General features: G+C 35.9%; 13 protein-coding genes and 1 non-coding gene across 14 annotated transcripts; 8 read left to right on the top strand and 6 right to left on the bottom strand. All coding sequences in view use genetic code 12, as the record gives it.

Moving 5' to 3' along the window:
* Positions 1–258: 258 nt before the first annotated feature.
* DEHA2G22990g (DEHA2G22990p) lies at positions 259–1,896 on the bottom strand (the record flags this gene model as incomplete). The annotated part of the gene is made up of 2 exons (XM_002777677.1): positions 259–1,713; positions 1,849–1,896. 2 exons carry the CDS (start codon positions 1,894–1,896, stop codon positions 259–261), a joined length of 1,503 nt encoding a protein of 500 aa, XP_002777723.1.
* A 495-nt stretch (positions 1,897–2,391) lies between these two features.
* Positions 2,392–2,483, top strand: DEHA2G22968r. The gene is given in 2 exon segments: positions 2,392–2,429; positions 2,438–2,483. It is a non-coding gene; the product is annotated as a tRNA-Ser (tRNA).
* A 403-nt stretch (positions 2,484–2,886) lies between these two features.
* Positions 2,887–3,321, top strand: DEHA2G22946g (DEHA2G22946p; the record flags this gene model as incomplete). Its single annotated transcript, XM_002777676.1, has 1 exon — positions 2,887–3,321. One exon carries the CDS (start codon positions 2,887–2,889, stop codon positions 3,319–3,321), a length of 435 nt encoding a protein of 144 aa, XP_002777722.1.
* A 23-nt stretch (positions 3,322–3,344) lies between these two features.
* Positions 3,345–3,799, bottom strand: DEHA2G22924g (DEHA2G22924p; the record flags this gene model as incomplete). The annotated part of the gene is made up of 2 exons (XM_002777675.1): positions 3,345–3,730; positions 3,781–3,799. The coding sequence occupies 2 exons, from the start codon at positions 3,797–3,799 to the stop codon at positions 3,345–3,347; spliced, it is 405 nt and encodes a 134-aa protein (XP_002777721.1).
* A 215-nt stretch (positions 3,800–4,014) lies between these two features.
* DEHA2G22902g (DEHA2G22902p) lies at positions 4,015–4,461 on the bottom strand (the record flags this gene model as incomplete). The annotated part of the gene is made up of 1 exon (XM_002777674.1): positions 4,015–4,461. One exon carries the CDS (start codon positions 4,459–4,461, stop codon positions 4,015–4,017), a length of 447 nt encoding a protein of 148 aa, XP_002777720.1.
* A 395-nt stretch (positions 4,462–4,856) lies between these two features.
* Positions 4,857–5,357, top strand: DEHA2G22880g (DEHA2G22880p; the record flags this gene model as incomplete). Its single annotated transcript, XM_462542.1, has 1 exon — positions 4,857–5,357. The coding sequence occupies one exon, from the start codon at positions 4,857–4,859 to the stop codon at positions 5,355–5,357; it is 501 nt and encodes a 166-aa protein (XP_462542.1).
* A 246-nt stretch (positions 5,358–5,603) lies between these two features.
* On the top strand, positions 5,604–7,292 carry DEHA2G22858g (DEHA2G22858p; the record flags this gene model as incomplete). Its single annotated transcript, XM_002777673.1, has 1 exon — positions 5,604–7,292. One exon carries the CDS (start codon positions 5,604–5,606, stop codon positions 7,290–7,292), a length of 1,689 nt encoding a protein of 562 aa, XP_002777719.1.
* Positions 7,293–7,354: 62 nt separating this feature from the next.
* On the bottom strand, positions 7,355–7,642 carry DEHA2G22836g (DEHA2G22836p; the record flags this gene model as incomplete). Its single annotated transcript, XM_462540.1, has 1 exon — positions 7,355–7,642. The coding sequence occupies one exon, from the start codon at positions 7,640–7,642 to the stop codon at positions 7,355–7,357; it is 288 nt and encodes a 95-aa protein (XP_462540.1).
* Positions 7,643–7,645: 3 nt separating this feature from the next.
* On the bottom strand, positions 7,646–7,918 carry DEHA2G22814g (DEHA2G22814p; the record flags this gene model as incomplete). Its single annotated transcript, XM_002777672.1, has 1 exon — positions 7,646–7,918. One exon carries the CDS (start codon positions 7,916–7,918, stop codon positions 7,646–7,648), a length of 273 nt encoding a protein of 90 aa, XP_002777718.1.
* Positions 7,919–8,192: 274 nt separating this feature from the next.
* Positions 8,193–12,245, top strand: DEHA2G22792g (DEHA2G22792p; the record flags this gene model as incomplete). Its single annotated transcript, XM_002770665.1, has 1 exon — positions 8,193–12,245. One exon carries the CDS (start codon positions 8,193–8,195, stop codon positions 12,243–12,245), a length of 4,053 nt encoding a protein of 1,350 aa, XP_002770711.1.
* Positions 12,246–12,581: 336 nt separating this feature from the next.
* Positions 12,582–13,301, top strand: DEHA2G22770g (40S ribosomal protein S3; the record flags this gene model as incomplete). The annotated part of the gene is made up of 1 exon (XM_462537.1): positions 12,582–13,301. The coding sequence occupies one exon, from the start codon at positions 12,582–12,584 to the stop codon at positions 13,299–13,301; it is 720 nt and encodes a 239-aa protein (XP_462537.1).
* Positions 13,302–13,357: 56 nt separating this feature from the next.
* On the top strand, positions 13,358–13,567 carry DEHA2G22748g (DEHA2G22748p; the record flags this gene model as incomplete). The annotated part of the gene is made up of 1 exon (XM_462536.1): positions 13,358–13,567. One exon carries the CDS (start codon positions 13,358–13,360, stop codon positions 13,565–13,567), a length of 210 nt encoding a protein of 69 aa, XP_462536.1.
* An 80-nt stretch (positions 13,568–13,647) lies between these two features.
* Positions 13,648–13,779, top strand: DEHA2G22726g (DEHA2G22726p; the record flags this gene model as incomplete). Its single annotated transcript, XM_462535.1, has 1 exon — positions 13,648–13,779. The coding sequence occupies one exon, from the start codon at positions 13,648–13,650 to the stop codon at positions 13,777–13,779; it is 132 nt and encodes a 43-aa protein (XP_462535.1).
* A 677-nt stretch (positions 13,780–14,456) lies between these two features.
* Positions 14,457–14,771, bottom strand: DEHA2G22704g (DEHA2G22704p; the record flags this gene model as incomplete). The annotated part of the gene is made up of 1 exon (XM_462534.1): positions 14,457–14,771. One exon carries the CDS (start codon positions 14,769–14,771, stop codon positions 14,457–14,459), a length of 315 nt encoding a protein of 104 aa, XP_462534.1.
* Positions 14,772–15,298: the final 527 nt, after the last annotated feature.

Raw genomic sequence — 15,298 nt, 5'->3', positions numbered from 1 at the left:
GGTTCTTATATATTTAGTTTTTATAGGCATTGTAAATTGATTTATATTTTTCAAGTATTTTTGTTTAGCTGCAAAAATAACAAAATTTTGTAAATTCGAGAAATACAATAAAATATCCCTATACAACCAAGCATTAGTCTAACGAAAACTACTGAATGCAACAACGATATGAAAGATTACAAAAAATTATCACAATGAAATGTAATAGCTATTGGGTTTATAAACAGGAAGCAACCTATATAAGTAAAAACCAGGACACTAATGTTCCAAAATAGTCAAGTTACCAGTAACGACAACATTTTCTAAAATAGAACCATTTGGAATATCAATCTTATCACCATCGTTACAAACAATAATGACAGTACCCTTCAAAGTAACATTTTTACCTAACGTAACATTACCAGTGATAGTCAAGTGGTCCAATTCTAAAATCCTTGGCATATGGCCAATTCTAGATTGGAATCCAGAGACTTTTTTGAAGTGAGATCCTAATTTAATCAATGGATTAGCGAATCCATCTCTTACAGGATCTAATTTTAAAGCACCATGTTCTAAGAAGAATAAATCAGATTTAACCAATAACAAATCAGAACAAGTCTTGACTGGTAAGAATCTTGATCTTGGAACAACAACACCATGTGCCTTGTTGAAGTGCTTAATAGCTGCACCCACAGCAGTTTCTAATTGTAACACGTTGATGTCCGATGAACCCTTAGAAATAGTTTTTTGGTTTGGAATAATTTCAGCCTGAATGCCGTCTGCCTCAACCAATTTCTTGATGGCTCTTAAGTTGATCCACAAGTTATTAGTATTGAAATACTTGAATTTTTTGATAGATTTAAAATCTTCAACGTGTTCTTTGGCAACTTGGGCAATTTCTAATAATCTAACTTGTCCCTCATAGTTAATTAAAGTACCACCCTTAACATCAGCTCTAGTTTTATCAGTTAATTCCATAATGTATTCAGCGCCAGTATCAATCATATGATCTAAAATCTTGGAGTCTACAGTTGCACCCAAATTATCACCGTTAGACACGAATAAGACCTCTCTTCCTTGTTCTAATAAAGAGTCTAATTCACCAGAAGAAATTAATGATTCAAACAAATCACCATGACCTGGAGGGTACCAAGAATCTAAGTCATCATCGAATGATTGTGGGACTGGTAATAAGGAATCCTTGAATATTCTTGGGAATCTTGATTGGTTGAAAGTTTTGACTCTAATTCTATGTCCTTGGTACTTCTTAATAATCTTTTCAGTGTCAGCATCAGTGTTGAAAGAATTCATCAATAATAATGGCACATCGGCGTCATACTTTCTGTTTAAGTGTTCAATTTGTCTGACAGATAAATCCAAAAATGTGTTACCGTCTCTTACTTCAATAACAGACTTTGGACCAACACAACCCATTGAGGTACCTAAACCACCATTCAACTTTAAAACAGCCAATTTATCCAAATTATTAGCACCATTTTCGCTCAATGACTTGTATTGAACAACTTCATCTGGGGATGGAGATTTAACTTTCTCCCAATCTAAGGTAGAACCAGCAGCCTTATCGGTTAAATACCTTCTGAATAATGCGAAAAAGCTGTCCATTTCATTTTCGAATCTAGATTGCTTTTCAGAATCCTGAACAGTATCAGCTAAGTTGTTCAATGCATTACGCATTTGAGAAGCTGCAATGTTAGTTGCAGTGTTATCAAAGGCCTATGATGTGTTAGTAATCGGCTACTTGTATTATGATGCTAAATCAATCAGTTTTCAAATTGGTGTTAGACCGCAATTATGTCAATTTAGCGACCAGTTCTATCAGAACTTGATTTCGAAATCGTATTCACTTACATATGTAGACTGAGTCTTAGTATGTTTCTTTGGAGCAGTAGCAGACATGTTGTAGAGTCTTAGTTGAATTAATTAATAATATATAGTCGACAATTGAAAAGAAGAATATTTACACTTATAAATACACGGTCGCCTTAATGGTTAACGAGCGCCCAACCATTTAATTTTCAACAAATTTTACGTGGAACCTCCACATATTGTTTAATGCATTAGATGTGAATAGGAACCATGTATACATATATGTATATATTGACATTTTTATTACTTTATAGATATGATCTATCTTATTTCAATATAACGAAAGCAGTATGCCCATGTATTTAAAAGGAAAATGACTTGCTGGATAGCCCTGCGTGGGCCATATTAATATGATAACGCGGCTGCGACAAGTTCGATATAGCAAATAGCATACAGCGCTATATAGATCGTCTACAAGGTGATTATCCTCTTTATATGGTTATACTTAACATTCAGTTCATAGTATTGGTTTTTCTAATAATTTTACATGTTATATATATCCTTTTCTGATATTGTCTAATATAAGTTACAGTGGCCGAGTGGTTAAGGCGACGCCCTGCTATTAGCAGTTTAGGCGTTGGGTTTTACCTGCGCAGGTTCGAATCCTGTCTGTGACGCCATATTTTTTTTGTATTTTCCATCTTCTTTAGATTTATTTCTCCTAGATATAACCCAAGGATTCGTTCTTATTTTATTGGACGTATTCGATGACTGCAGTCTTATATTTGATAGATATTATTTCGTGCAATATAATCTATATAAATGAATTCTGGACTCAATTTGCAACCTGAGATTTAGTTGGCGATTCTTTTGTAGAAAACCGTTGCAATGTTTCAAAGGATCAAAACAAGTGGCTAATTGAAACATATATAATAGTTTTGTAGTTTGCATTATATAATGCTGAACAATATTTACTGGTGTAGGAAGATTTTATTTTCTGCACTTATGATTCTGACTGAAAATGAAAAACTCGAATGTAAAATATCCCATTATGTGTGGATATTCTCACGTAAACATATAATGATCGGTCCATCAATTCCTAAAGAAATACTAGAAGAGAGAAGAAAACAAAGTAATAATAAGAAATACACTGAAAATGATAGTAGTGATGAAAGTGATGATGAGATTGTAGGACCACAGTTACCGGAGTCTACATGCAACAAGACAATTAATCCTGAACAGACGGCTGATATGAAAGAGAAGAAGACGGCTTTGGACGATAATTCTAACACAGCAGAAGTCCAGAAGTTGGAGACAAAACAAAAAGAAGTATCGCCAACTCCTGTACGAGAAAAGCAAACATTATTATCAAAGCATAAAGCCAAAAATATCGACAAAAACAAGATTACCAAATTCGATAGTAAGGAAAATCTCAACAGCGAGATAAGGAAAGAGATACTACGGAAGTTAGACCAAAACGGTGGTTTGGATGGGAAATTCACTAGGAGTTCATAAATTTAATAAGTAATGTATGCTATTTATATTGTAGTTTTGCCGAAAACTTTATCAAGTTCATTAATTTCTGCTTCTTGAGTAGTACTTTTCTCTTGAATTTCTGCTTTGTTCGGAGTCATGATGCCCTCGAACGAAAAGCCAGGTGCAATCCTTAATTGCTGCAGCTTTATCCAGTCTTTGAAGCCTTTTATGTCTTCACTTGTAGTTAGTTCCGAGCTTTTTGTTTTCATTTCTTCAATCTCCTTAGTCCAGCTCTGTATATCGAACTCTGTTAAGTTCAACTTTGGGGGTATTACAGAACTAGTAAGTGTTGGTAGTAATTTATTATAGTTTGTATTCAATGTTATGGGTTTTGGTGGTTGATATGACGGATTCTTAATTAATGGCACCTGTGCCAATATTGGATCGGCTACTGGGTTAGTATAAATTGATTCAACCGATAGCCTTTCACACACTTACGTTTCTCTGTATCTTCCATAGTATAATGAATTTAAGAATAACATTCATACATCACTCTGCTAGGTTTCTTCAGTCTCACGTTAATTTTGCGCTCAGATAACCTACACGTAAATTAATCATTTTATCTTATGAAGTATATATAGTACAAATTACTCTTATTAATAGAGGTAGAGATAGATTATGATTTGATGACCCAATTAACAATGTACAGCCTTTGTATATGATGACATTAACTCAATTATCCTTAAAATGACGAATTAAAATGTAGGCATTCTCTTGCTTCAAGTTAGATAAAGAACGGTATCCACCTTCTAAACACATTAATAATCCACCGAATGAAATATACACCGACATTTTATCATTGTTTGAGTTTTCTTCAAATTTGTAAACAGTTCCGTACATAACATAATCGTAATCATCAGCGAGGGATCTATCATTGCTCTTTGGTGGTCTCCACGATCCATTAGAAGTCAACATCGATGATTCATTACCCAAAGATGATGCTAACATAATGGTTAATGAATCATTATCTCTGACGGGGAATAATTCACTATTTATGTCCAAGGTAATCTTGATGTCTTGTGAGGTAGAAGATTGCCCTGTTATACGGGAAACTTTGTTGTATCTTGCTGAATCAACAGAATCGACATTGAACATGTCTTCAAATAAAATGCCTGACATTGTATAGGGTTATATTAATATATGAATGTAAGAGATATCAGGATTGACAGTTGTTGAATAGTCCTTTTTGGATGAGATGAAGAAAAATTTCAGTACTTAAAGATATCCGGGGATTTCAAAACGTGATCCCTTCGATTTCCGAGAATAATTCAACCATGTGATGTTACCCGACCAGAATAACAGCCTGGTACCACGGACTTTTGGTACGAGGGATCGTGAACAGGATTGAATCCTGATAGCACAAGTATATATAATATAACCTTCATTATCAGGACAAAGGTAAATAATAGAAAATTACCAAAATTAGCCTTTATAGCCTTTGATGAAAAGAACATTTTTTGAATCTTAGGGAAGAAAAGCATAAAAATACTACACAACCTTGCAGCTCAAGTGAAATGTCGGAAACAGTAGAAAGTAGCGCCGAGAGAGACCTAAAGCAGGAAGTGCCAAAAAAGAAGGTTGTGCAACCTAAAAGCCTCATTTCCAAAAAGACAGCTATTATAGTGAACAGTGTTCTCGTCGTATCAGTTTTGATATTCTGTGTATTTTCAGTCTTTCAGAACAAGAACTCCAATAATTCATTACAATCACATCATTTTGACACGAATCCAGTGGGGAATTACGAATATCCTGATTTTATAAGGCAGGAAGGAGAGGAATTTAACTCTAAACCTGAAATGATTCGTAAAAGGGACTCCAAGTCGTCTAGCTCCAGCTCGAGTAAGGAAAACAAAGCAACCAAGCCCCTTGATGAGCCAGCAATAAGGTTTTTACTTGTTTTAGGGGGATTCATAGTCCTCAATATGGTTGCTATTTGCATCCACCATCTTTTTTTGAAAGCTACAAGGTCTGAAAAGTCATACAGAACAGTAGAACAGAACATCTCTCCATTTTAATGACATATACGTATATATACTTAGCGTGAATAAAAAACAAATAAAAATTTGAAATAGAGCCTGCTTTATCGCTAAACTGTTATCTCAAATTGGATTGCGCAAATCATCCTGAAAGTCTCTTATTAATTTTACTTCTAACATTGGTTTTATATAAGTTAGATATTATACAGAAGTTCTTTAGAAACCATTCAGAATATAATCTGATACATATCATCAAAGAATAGAATAGGCGTGGACATCTTTAACATGCCAACCGTTCAAATTCCTTCATTAACAAAAAGAGTTCTTCAGATATGTTGTTCCATCGCTTGGTGTTTAGTTGCAGCAGGTCCAGTATTCGGGTTTGCTGCATTGAAGCCTATCCTAATTAGCGAAGGCGTTTATAGTGAAAGATGTGACGTCGAAAGTGTTAGAAATGATGCATTTGATTATTTGTCACAGAAATTTGTGCTGTATGTTAACATTGATACTTTAAGTAAGGATTTATCACCTTGTGTCGATCAGGACTTGTCATTAAATTTGATGTTTACTTTAGCTGCTGTCGTCACAAATGTCGCTGCATTACCAGTAGGGTCCATTTTAGATGAATATGGCCCACGGGTGTGTGGTATGATTGGCTCATTCTTGATATTCTTAGCATCCTTAATATTGAAATACGGGAAAGAATTATCAGAAAACGTACCGTGGTTTGATGCTTACTTGATTGGATACTCAACTTTAGCTTTGGGGGGTCCTTTTGTATTTATTTCTTGTTTTCAACTAGCTAATAGTTTCCCCAAAAATTCAGGTTTAGTATTAGCTCTATTGACGGGTGCCTTTGATACATCACTGGCATTGTTTTTGATTTATAGAATAATTTATACAAATATGTATAAATTGACCTTAAATCAATTCTTCACAGCATACTTGGTTATTCCTGCTTTCATTTTTATCAGCCAAGTAACTATTATGCCAAAGGACTCCTACAAAACTGTAGGTACTTTGGCAAAAATAGGTGAAACCGCAATCGATGAAACTGGTAAACCTATTGACCGTGATTTACTTAAGCCTCAAGATCGTGAAGATGACGATGAAGACCAATCAGTACAAAGCTATGCACCTCAACCAACAATAGGTGAAACTACATCCTTGTTAATACGCAGAGCGTCAGTTACTAGGAGAGATTCAGTGGTTCTGAGATTTTCTTATGTATCCAGAAACTCAATCAAGTCAGTCTATGAGCAAGATGCTGAAGATAAATTAATTGAATCTTCAGGTGGAGTTTTTGGAATTTTACATGGCTATAATATTGCTGAACAATTAAAATCATCTTGGTTCATTCTCATGACATTTTTCACTACAATTCAAATGCTTAGAATTAATTACTTTGTTGCAACTATTAGATCGCAGGAATTATATTTATATAAGGGCAACGAGGATATTGCAATAAGTATTAATCACTTTTTTGATTTGGCCTTACCTTTGGGAGGCTTAATATCGATACCATTTATCGGATTATTATTAGATAACTTAACTACATTATCAATATTAGAAATATTGACAGGAATTTCATTAGTTATTGGGGTAATGGGTTTATTATCTTGGTTACCAGCGACATATCTTGGTATTATATTGCTTGTTGTATACAGACCGTTCTATTATACAGCGGTATCTGATTTCTGTGCAAAAATATTCGGATTCGATACCTTTGGAACAGTTTATGGTGCAATCATTTGTTTTTCAGGTGTTTGCAACATCTTGCAACAGGTGATGGACAAAGCAACCCACGAATATTTCAACATGAACCCTATCCCAATAAATGCATTGCTTACTGTTTTGACCGCTATTTTCGGTTTTGCATTAATTGTGTTTGTAAGAACACAAGAAATGAACTTAAAAAGAAAAGGTTTGGAAATCGAAGCACAAGAGGCATCGATAAGAGATGTTCCAAATTGATTAATATCGTTGTTTGTATTTTGTCATTCGTATATATCTAAACAGACTTTATAATTTAATATTTAATTCAATGATTTTCTTAGCTTCCTTTTCTTCTTCTCCTGCTCTGCAACCAAATCAGGATCTAATGCTATCAACTCCGGGAGGCTACTAACAACTACTGTCGAATTAGACTCAGAGTTATGTACTATATGCTCCTGTAAGCGCGATCTTGTATCTGAGATCATTTGTGCATTAGCAACTTCAACATTCTTATCTGTCCTCACCGTACGCCGCTTCTGTTCGTGCTCCTTTCCATATTTTTCAGGAAAATTGGATAATATTTCATGCAATTTGGGATTGACTGACATTCTCTATTTTTTTCCAGCCTTTGCCCTTGCTTTCTCTTCCCTTTCGTTTTGTCTTCTGGATCCCTTAATTAATTCTAAATGACCTACTCTACCAGCAATCAACTGTTCTGTCGAATTCATTAAATGCCCTTGTTGGACTTTTGTTAATTTCTTATGTTGCTTAGCAGGTGCTTTCTTTGGCTTGATAATCAATGGTGTGGCCTTTTTAGGAGTTAACAGTTTCTTGACAACTTTCTTAGGTCCGCTAGCTTTTAATTTCAAATTACCTTGAGCCATTTGTACGAATGTTATCTTAATACTTAGCGTCTATATATTGTTAATATCTTTTAAAGATCATCTCTTCTACTAGAAGAGCATCGCGGAAATCGTTCTGCACGACTATCCAAAAATTTTTTTAGGTGACTCCGATTAATTAATTATGCGACAATATATAAATGAATCATTGGCGGGTACCAAATTTTATTCTCGGTGGTTTGATAGTTGTTAAGGTATTTACAGCCAATTGTACTATCTAGTCAAGTAGTAATTCAGATCTTTTGAACGTACTAAAATGAGTAACGAAAAATATCTCATTTTACCAGGTCCAAAAGCCTTATCTCCTTTTAGGGTTAACAATTTAGTTCAAGAAATTGAAAAGAAATTGAATAAGCCTTCAGTTGTTAAGGAAGTTGTTTCTTCATATGTTCATTATATTTCGTTGAAGGAAAAATTAAGCGACAAACAATTAAATTTAGTTGATGTTTTGTTGCAATATGATACTCCGATTGATCTTTCGGGTGAGTTGAGTCAAAAATTAGTGGATATTTCTACTATAAGCGGCGATGATGTGGACTCGCAAAAGAAGTTTGACTTGGAGAATGATACTTATATCATTAGAATATTACCAAGATCCGGCACTATTTCGCCGTGGTCATCGAAGGCTACCGATATTGCTAACATTTGTGGGTTGAAAGATAAGGTCGAAAGAATCGAACGTGGTTTAAATTTACTTATTAAGGTTGAAGCAGGGTTCCCATTATCAGATTTCCTCTCGTCGGGTGAGATTTTAACTTCAGTTTTCGATAGAATGACTCAAGTTTTGTATTTAGGGGATCATTTCCCTAAGTACGATGACTTATTCGCTCATCACTCACCAAAGCCATTAGTTGAAATTGATTTGGTTTCAAGCACCGATAATTTGATTAAAGCCAACAAAGATATGGGTTTAGCCTTGGATAAGGGTGAACTTGATTACCTTACTAATGCGTTTACTCAGATAATTGGTAGAAATCCAACCGATGTTGAATTATTTATGTTTGCTCAGGTCAACTCTGAACATTGTCGTCACAAAATTTTCAATGCCGACTGGACAATTGATGGTGCTAAGAAAGAATTATCCTTATTCAAAATGATCAGAAATACCCATTCAAAGAATCCCCAATATACCATTTCTGCTTATTCTGACAATGCTGCCGTGTTTGAAGGCCCAGAGGGTTATGTCTTTACTCCAGATTTTGAAACGAAACAATGGAAGTCGATTAAGGAAAAGGTTCACACATTAGTCAAAGTTGAAACCCATAATCATCCTACTGCCGTATCTCCATTTGCTGGTGCAGCAACTGGTTCTGGTGGTGAAATCAGAGATGAAGGTGCTGTTGGCCGTGGTTCAAAGTCCAAGGCTGGTTTATCCGGGTTTTCGGTCTCAGATTTAAATATTCCAGACTTACCACAACCTTGGGAAAGAGACGTCGGAAAACCAAATCACATTGCGTCGTCCTTAGATATTATGATTGAGGCTCCAATAGGTTCAGCAGCATTCAACAATGAATTTGGTAGACCAGCTATTAATGGTTACTTTAGAACTTTGACTACTGAAGTTGAAAATCACAAGGGAGAAAATGAAATAAGAGGTTTCCATAAGCCTATTATGTTGGCTGGTGGTATGGGTGCTATTAGACCGGACTTGGCATTAAAGGACACTAAGATTACACCAGGCGCTAAAATAATTGTTCTCGGTGGTCAATCTATGTTAATCGGTTTAGGTGGTGGTGCCGCTTCATCGATTTCATCGGGTGAAGGTTCTGCTGACTTGGACTTTGCTTCTGTTCAAAGAGGTAATCCTGAGATTCAAAGAAGAGCTCAACAGGTCATTGACGCTTGTGTATCTTTAGGAAGTAAGGGTACTCCAATTCAATCCATCCATGATGTTGGTGCTGGTGGTTTATCTAATGCTTTGCCAGAATTGGTCCACGATAATGGTTTGGGTGCTAAGTTCGAATTAAGATCAATTTTATCATTAGAACCAGGTATGTCTCCTATGGAAATTTGGTGTAATGAATCTCAAGAAAGATACGTCTTAGGAGTTGCACCAGAAAACTTAGACATGTTCAGTAAGATTTGTGAAAGAGAAAGAGCTCCATTTGCAGTTGTAGGAGAGGCCACCGAAGAACAAAGATTAATTTTAACTGATTCTTTATTAAAATCAACTCCAATTGATTTAGATATGTCAGTGTTATTCGGTAAGCCACCTAAGATGTCAAGAACGGCGGTTACTCAGCCATTAAATTTGAAACCATTTCCAACGAGTGATTTGAAATTAGAAGAATCTATTGAAAGAGTATTGCAATTGCCATCAGTCGGTTCAAAGAACTTCTTAATTACGATTGGTGATAGATTTATCACTGGTTTGGTCGATCGTGATCAAATGGTCGGTCCATGGCAAATCCCTGTAGCTGATGTTGGTGTTACTGCTACTTCGTTAGGTGAGACTGTCCTTTCTACAGGTGAAGCTATATCTATGGGTGAGAAGCCAACCTTGGCTTTAATTTCTGCTGCTGCATCTGCTAAGATGTGTGTTGCTGAATCATTAATGAATATTTTTGCAGCAGATATTCCAGCATTAGACAGAGTTAAATTATCTGCTAATTGGATGTCCGCAGCATCCCATGATGGCGAAGGTTCTAAATTGTACGAGGGTGTCAAGGCTATTGGTTTAGATTTATGCCCAGACTTAGGTATTTCCATCCCAGTTGGTAAAGATTCTATGTCTATGAAGATGAAATGGGATGATAAGGAAGTTACTGCACCATTAGCCTTAACTGTTACCGCCTTTGCGCCTGTTGATAACACTTCTAAAACTTGGACTCCACAGTTACAGAATACTGGAGAAGAAACAACTTTAGTTTTAGTTGATTTAGCAGCTAATATTAAAAAGTCTTTGGGTGGTTCTGCATTGGCCCAGGTTTACAAAGAGGTTGGTGACTCAGCTCCAACTGTTCACTCTAATTCAATCTTCAAATCGTTCTTGCAAACATTGGTTGTTTTACATAAACAGTTTAATGTTTTGGCATATCACGACAGATCAGAAGGTGGTTTAATTACTACTATTTTGGAAATGGGATTTGCTGGAAGAACTGGTATTGATTTGGAAATTAGCGGCGATGACTTATTAACTGAGTTATTCAATGAAGAATTAGGGGCTGTTTTCCAAATTAAATCAAGTGAATACGAAAATTTTGTTAAGATATTTGAAACGAATGGTCTTTCAAAGGATTTCATTTCAACTGTTGGTAAGCCTAATTTCGAATCCAAGGTTCAAAATGTCAACATTAAATTCAATAATGAAGTCGTTTACGAAAAGTCTCGTAGTGAATTACAACAATTATGGGCAAAGACTTCGTATCATATTCAAAAATTAAGAGATAATCCAAAGACAACACAAGAGGAATACGATTCTATTAAAGATAACAGCGACCCTGGTTTATCATATAAATTAACCTATAAGGTTTCTGACGATTTGGGAGTTTCCAAGTTAACTACCAAACCAAAGGTTGCTATCTTAAGAGAACAAGGTGTTAACTCACAACAAGAAATGGCATGGTGTTTCCAACAAGCTGGCTTTGATGTTGTTGATGTTCATATGTCAGATATCTTAAGTGGTAAAGTTACATTGGATGATTTTGTTGGCTTAGCTGCCTGTGGTGGTTTCTCATATGGTGATGTTTTAGGTGCTGGTGCCGGTTGGGCTAAATCCGTCTTATTCAATGAAAGAGCGCGTAATGAATTTAGAAAATTTTTCCAAGATAGAGAGGATACTTTTGCATTCGGTGCCTGTAACGGGTGTCAATTCTTTGGTAGAATTGCAGAATTGATTCCTGGCACTGAAAACTGGCCAACTTTCGAAAAGAACTATTCAGAACAATACGAGGCAAGATTTGTCATGGTTGAAGTCACTGACGATTCAAGCAATTCCATTTTCTTGAATGGAATGAAGGGTTCTAAATTACCAATTGCCGTTGCCCACGGAGAGGGTAGAGCATTGTTCAAATCAGATAATCTGAAACAACAGTTCGTCGGTTCCGGTTTGACTGCAGTTAGGTACGTTGACAATTACGGTAATGTAGCTAAAAACTACCCTTTCAATCCAAATGGTTCTCCAGAAGGTATTGCCGGTATTTCCTCACCAAACGGTAGAGTTTTAGCCATGATGCCTCACCCAGAAAGAGTTTGTAGAAAGGAAAGTAACTCATGGTACCCATCAGAACAGGGAGAAGAATGGGGTAGTTATGGTCCTTGGATCAGATTGTTCAGGTCCGCCAGAAAATGGGTCGGTGACAACCATTGATTTGTGTATATTAAAATATTGATTCCATAGAAAATTGTTTAATTAAATACGTAGCATTTATGAAACTTCACATCATGTAGGCACTTCGTTCATTGGTAGAGAGTCATTAACCATAAGTATAGTACTACAACTGACTTGTGCAGCATTTACTGGTAAAAAATTATTACATAACACGAACAAGACGATTACATAAACAAGATTGATTCAGAATTTTGGGGTCGTGGATCGTACCGAACATTTTTTTTCAGTTCACCAGGACGAAAAATTTTTCACATATAGGTGAAAATTATAGTTAAACTTCTTCTTGTTATATACAACAAATCATAAATATACAAAATGGTTAACGCAATCTTATCCAAGAAGAGAAAGTTAGTGGCTGATGGTGTTTTCTACGCCGAATTAAACGAATTCTTTACCAGAGAATTAGCTGAACAAGGTTACGCCGGTGTCGAAGTCAGAAAGACCCCAACCAAATTAGAAGTTATCGTTAAGGCTTCTAACACTCAAGGTGTTTTAGGTGAACAAGGTAGAAGAATTCACGAATTGACCTCTTTAATCTGTAAGAGATTCAAGATCTCCCAAGAAGGTATTGTTATCTACGCTGAAAGAGTCGAAGAAAGAGGTTTATCTGCTGCTGTCCAAGCCGAAGCCTTAAAGTCCAAGTTATTAAACGGTTTACCATTGAGAAGAGCCGCTTACGGTGTCTTAAGATTCGCTATGGGTGCTGGTGCCAAGGGTGTTGAAGTTGTCATTTCTGGTAAGTTAAGAGCTGCTAGAGCCAAGTCCCAAAAATACGCTGATGGTTTCATGATTCACTCCGGTCAACCAACCAAGGACTTCATTGATATTGCTATTAGACACGTTTTAATGAGACAAGGTGTCTTAGGTATTAAGGTCAAGATTATGAAGGACCCAGCAACCAACAAGTTCGGTCCAAAATCCTTACCAGATGCTGTTAAGATTTCTGAAGCTAAGGACGATGACGAAATCATCCCAGCTCCAACTGTTAAGTCTTACAAGGCTACTGCTGAAGAACCAGTTGAAGCTTCCGCTTAATTTACTTAGGTAATGTATATTTCAATATAATTCATTATTTATATACACCACTGTAGATGCAGATAATGTCGTGTTCATACATATGTCGAAGGCTAAATTCCTTATACCCGAGCCCTGATTATGTCTCGGGCAAAAAACGTCATAAGGAAAGTAGTGACTCCTCGGTTAAACGGAGGGATTTCTTATCGGCGAAAAGGCTCGGAAAAACTCCGAGTCCGTCATCATCGGCAGTTAAACTCCACATAATTACAAATCTTCTAGTATAAATATTGGCAAATATGTCTTCAAACTACAATTTTCTATTTTCTTCTTATCCCTAACGCATAACACAAATAACAAAGACATAATGAACAGCCAACAAAACTTTTTAACATTATCTACAGACATTTCTGAACCATTCGTTATTCCAAACGTTTCTCCAATCTCTATAGTGAGAGCAGAAACACCAAAACCACAAATTATTAAGAACCAGCTTTGAGGGTTGATCCCAGATAAGATTGGAACCTAGATGACTAGAATTATTAAGTTTATCATCGGTTAATCGTTTACTTCTTGCCTAAGTAATCAATGGCTTCTCATTTGTCCGGGAATGATAACTTTTCATTCCATACTTTAGAGACCCGTTAGGTGTTTTACGATATTGTTATGATTTATGATTGGGCCCGTATGGTGGCGTGCAAACAAATATATAATGTTATTATATTTAGTCGAATAAAATGTGCAAAAAAATAAACTTTGTAGATAAAACTGTCGCACTACGTAAGATCATGGTGTGTGGGTTTTAGTCAATATTAACCCGAATACTTCACACAAAGCACTATTGAGGATTTCCATAAACTGAAAGTTCCCCTATTAGTCCGAGAAATATGGCCGAATAGTGCGTTTTGATAGGACGATTAGTTGCCTTGGTAATTGGCTTATCTAGCGATCAGCCTTCATTACATGCTAGGTCATAAGTATTATTGACGGGCCGACAGATGTAGTGAGACAGAGTGGGTCAGTTATTTATTCGAGAAGCTTACGATAGCATGTTTCGCTCGCAACGTGGAATTTGCTTTCATTATTCATATTATTGGTATATTCTAGGATACGTAATGGCATATATACAAATCAATTAGGTATAAGCGTCGGAATATTTTACCTAGTAAAATTTACTTAGTAAAATTCGTTGTACTTTTTAGTATAATACCCGGTGGATAAACCACCCAAGACCAACAACACTAATGGAAGCGGCTTCTTGAATTTAGTAGGAATAGCTCTACCCAAACCAGCAACCAACAATGTGGTAGAGGTACCTAAAGCTATTTCTAACCCGTAGTCAGCATTTTGCTTTAACAAGTATCCTGCAGTTCCGTATAAAACAGAAATAGTACCACCTGCAATTAATGATGGTAAAGATCCTTTACGGGCGTATCCCATAATGCCTCCAACGGCGCATAATCCTGATAAAGTGAATGCTGGGTGTTCCATCTTGTTCTATTAACTATGAATTTCTAAAATGTTTGTTAACCGTGAAAGAATAATAGTATTAATTCTGTAGTGCTATACTTTTTGTTGAGGGAGGTGGAAACCTTCAACCGGTAAAGTACCGGAATATTACAATATAGAACACTATTACTTACAAAGGCTACCCTCGGTAAATAACCGGATATATCAATTAACTTGCTTTTACGCGGTTTAAAAGTTTTCAAACACCAAGCATTATTACTGGATGGATGGGCCCTCTACTTGGGGAGGAATTTGTATCAAGATATACTAGCACAAATAATAACACTCTCATTACTGTAGTATATTCATGGGACTGACATATAGGCACTGTAAGATGTATCTTTTATTGTAAAAAATTACATTACTGGTATTCAGATCTTACCAGGTGTGAAATTTTAACAAACGGCCACTATATTAAAATAATAATGAGCGTTTAATAAATGAATAAAAGACGGGAAAAATTTTATTGCTATTGAGCTTCAAGAAGCTAATTAGACAACAAGTTAAAC

Source organism: Debaryomyces hansenii (genome assembly GCF_000006445.2).
Source record: "Debaryomyces hansenii CBS767 chromosome G complete sequence".
In the NCBI taxonomy this organism is placed as follows: Eukaryota; Fungi; Ascomycota; class Pichiomycetes; order Serinales; family Debaryomycetaceae; genus Debaryomyces; species Debaryomyces hansenii.
This window is presented reverse-complemented; position numbering and strand designations above follow the sequence as displayed.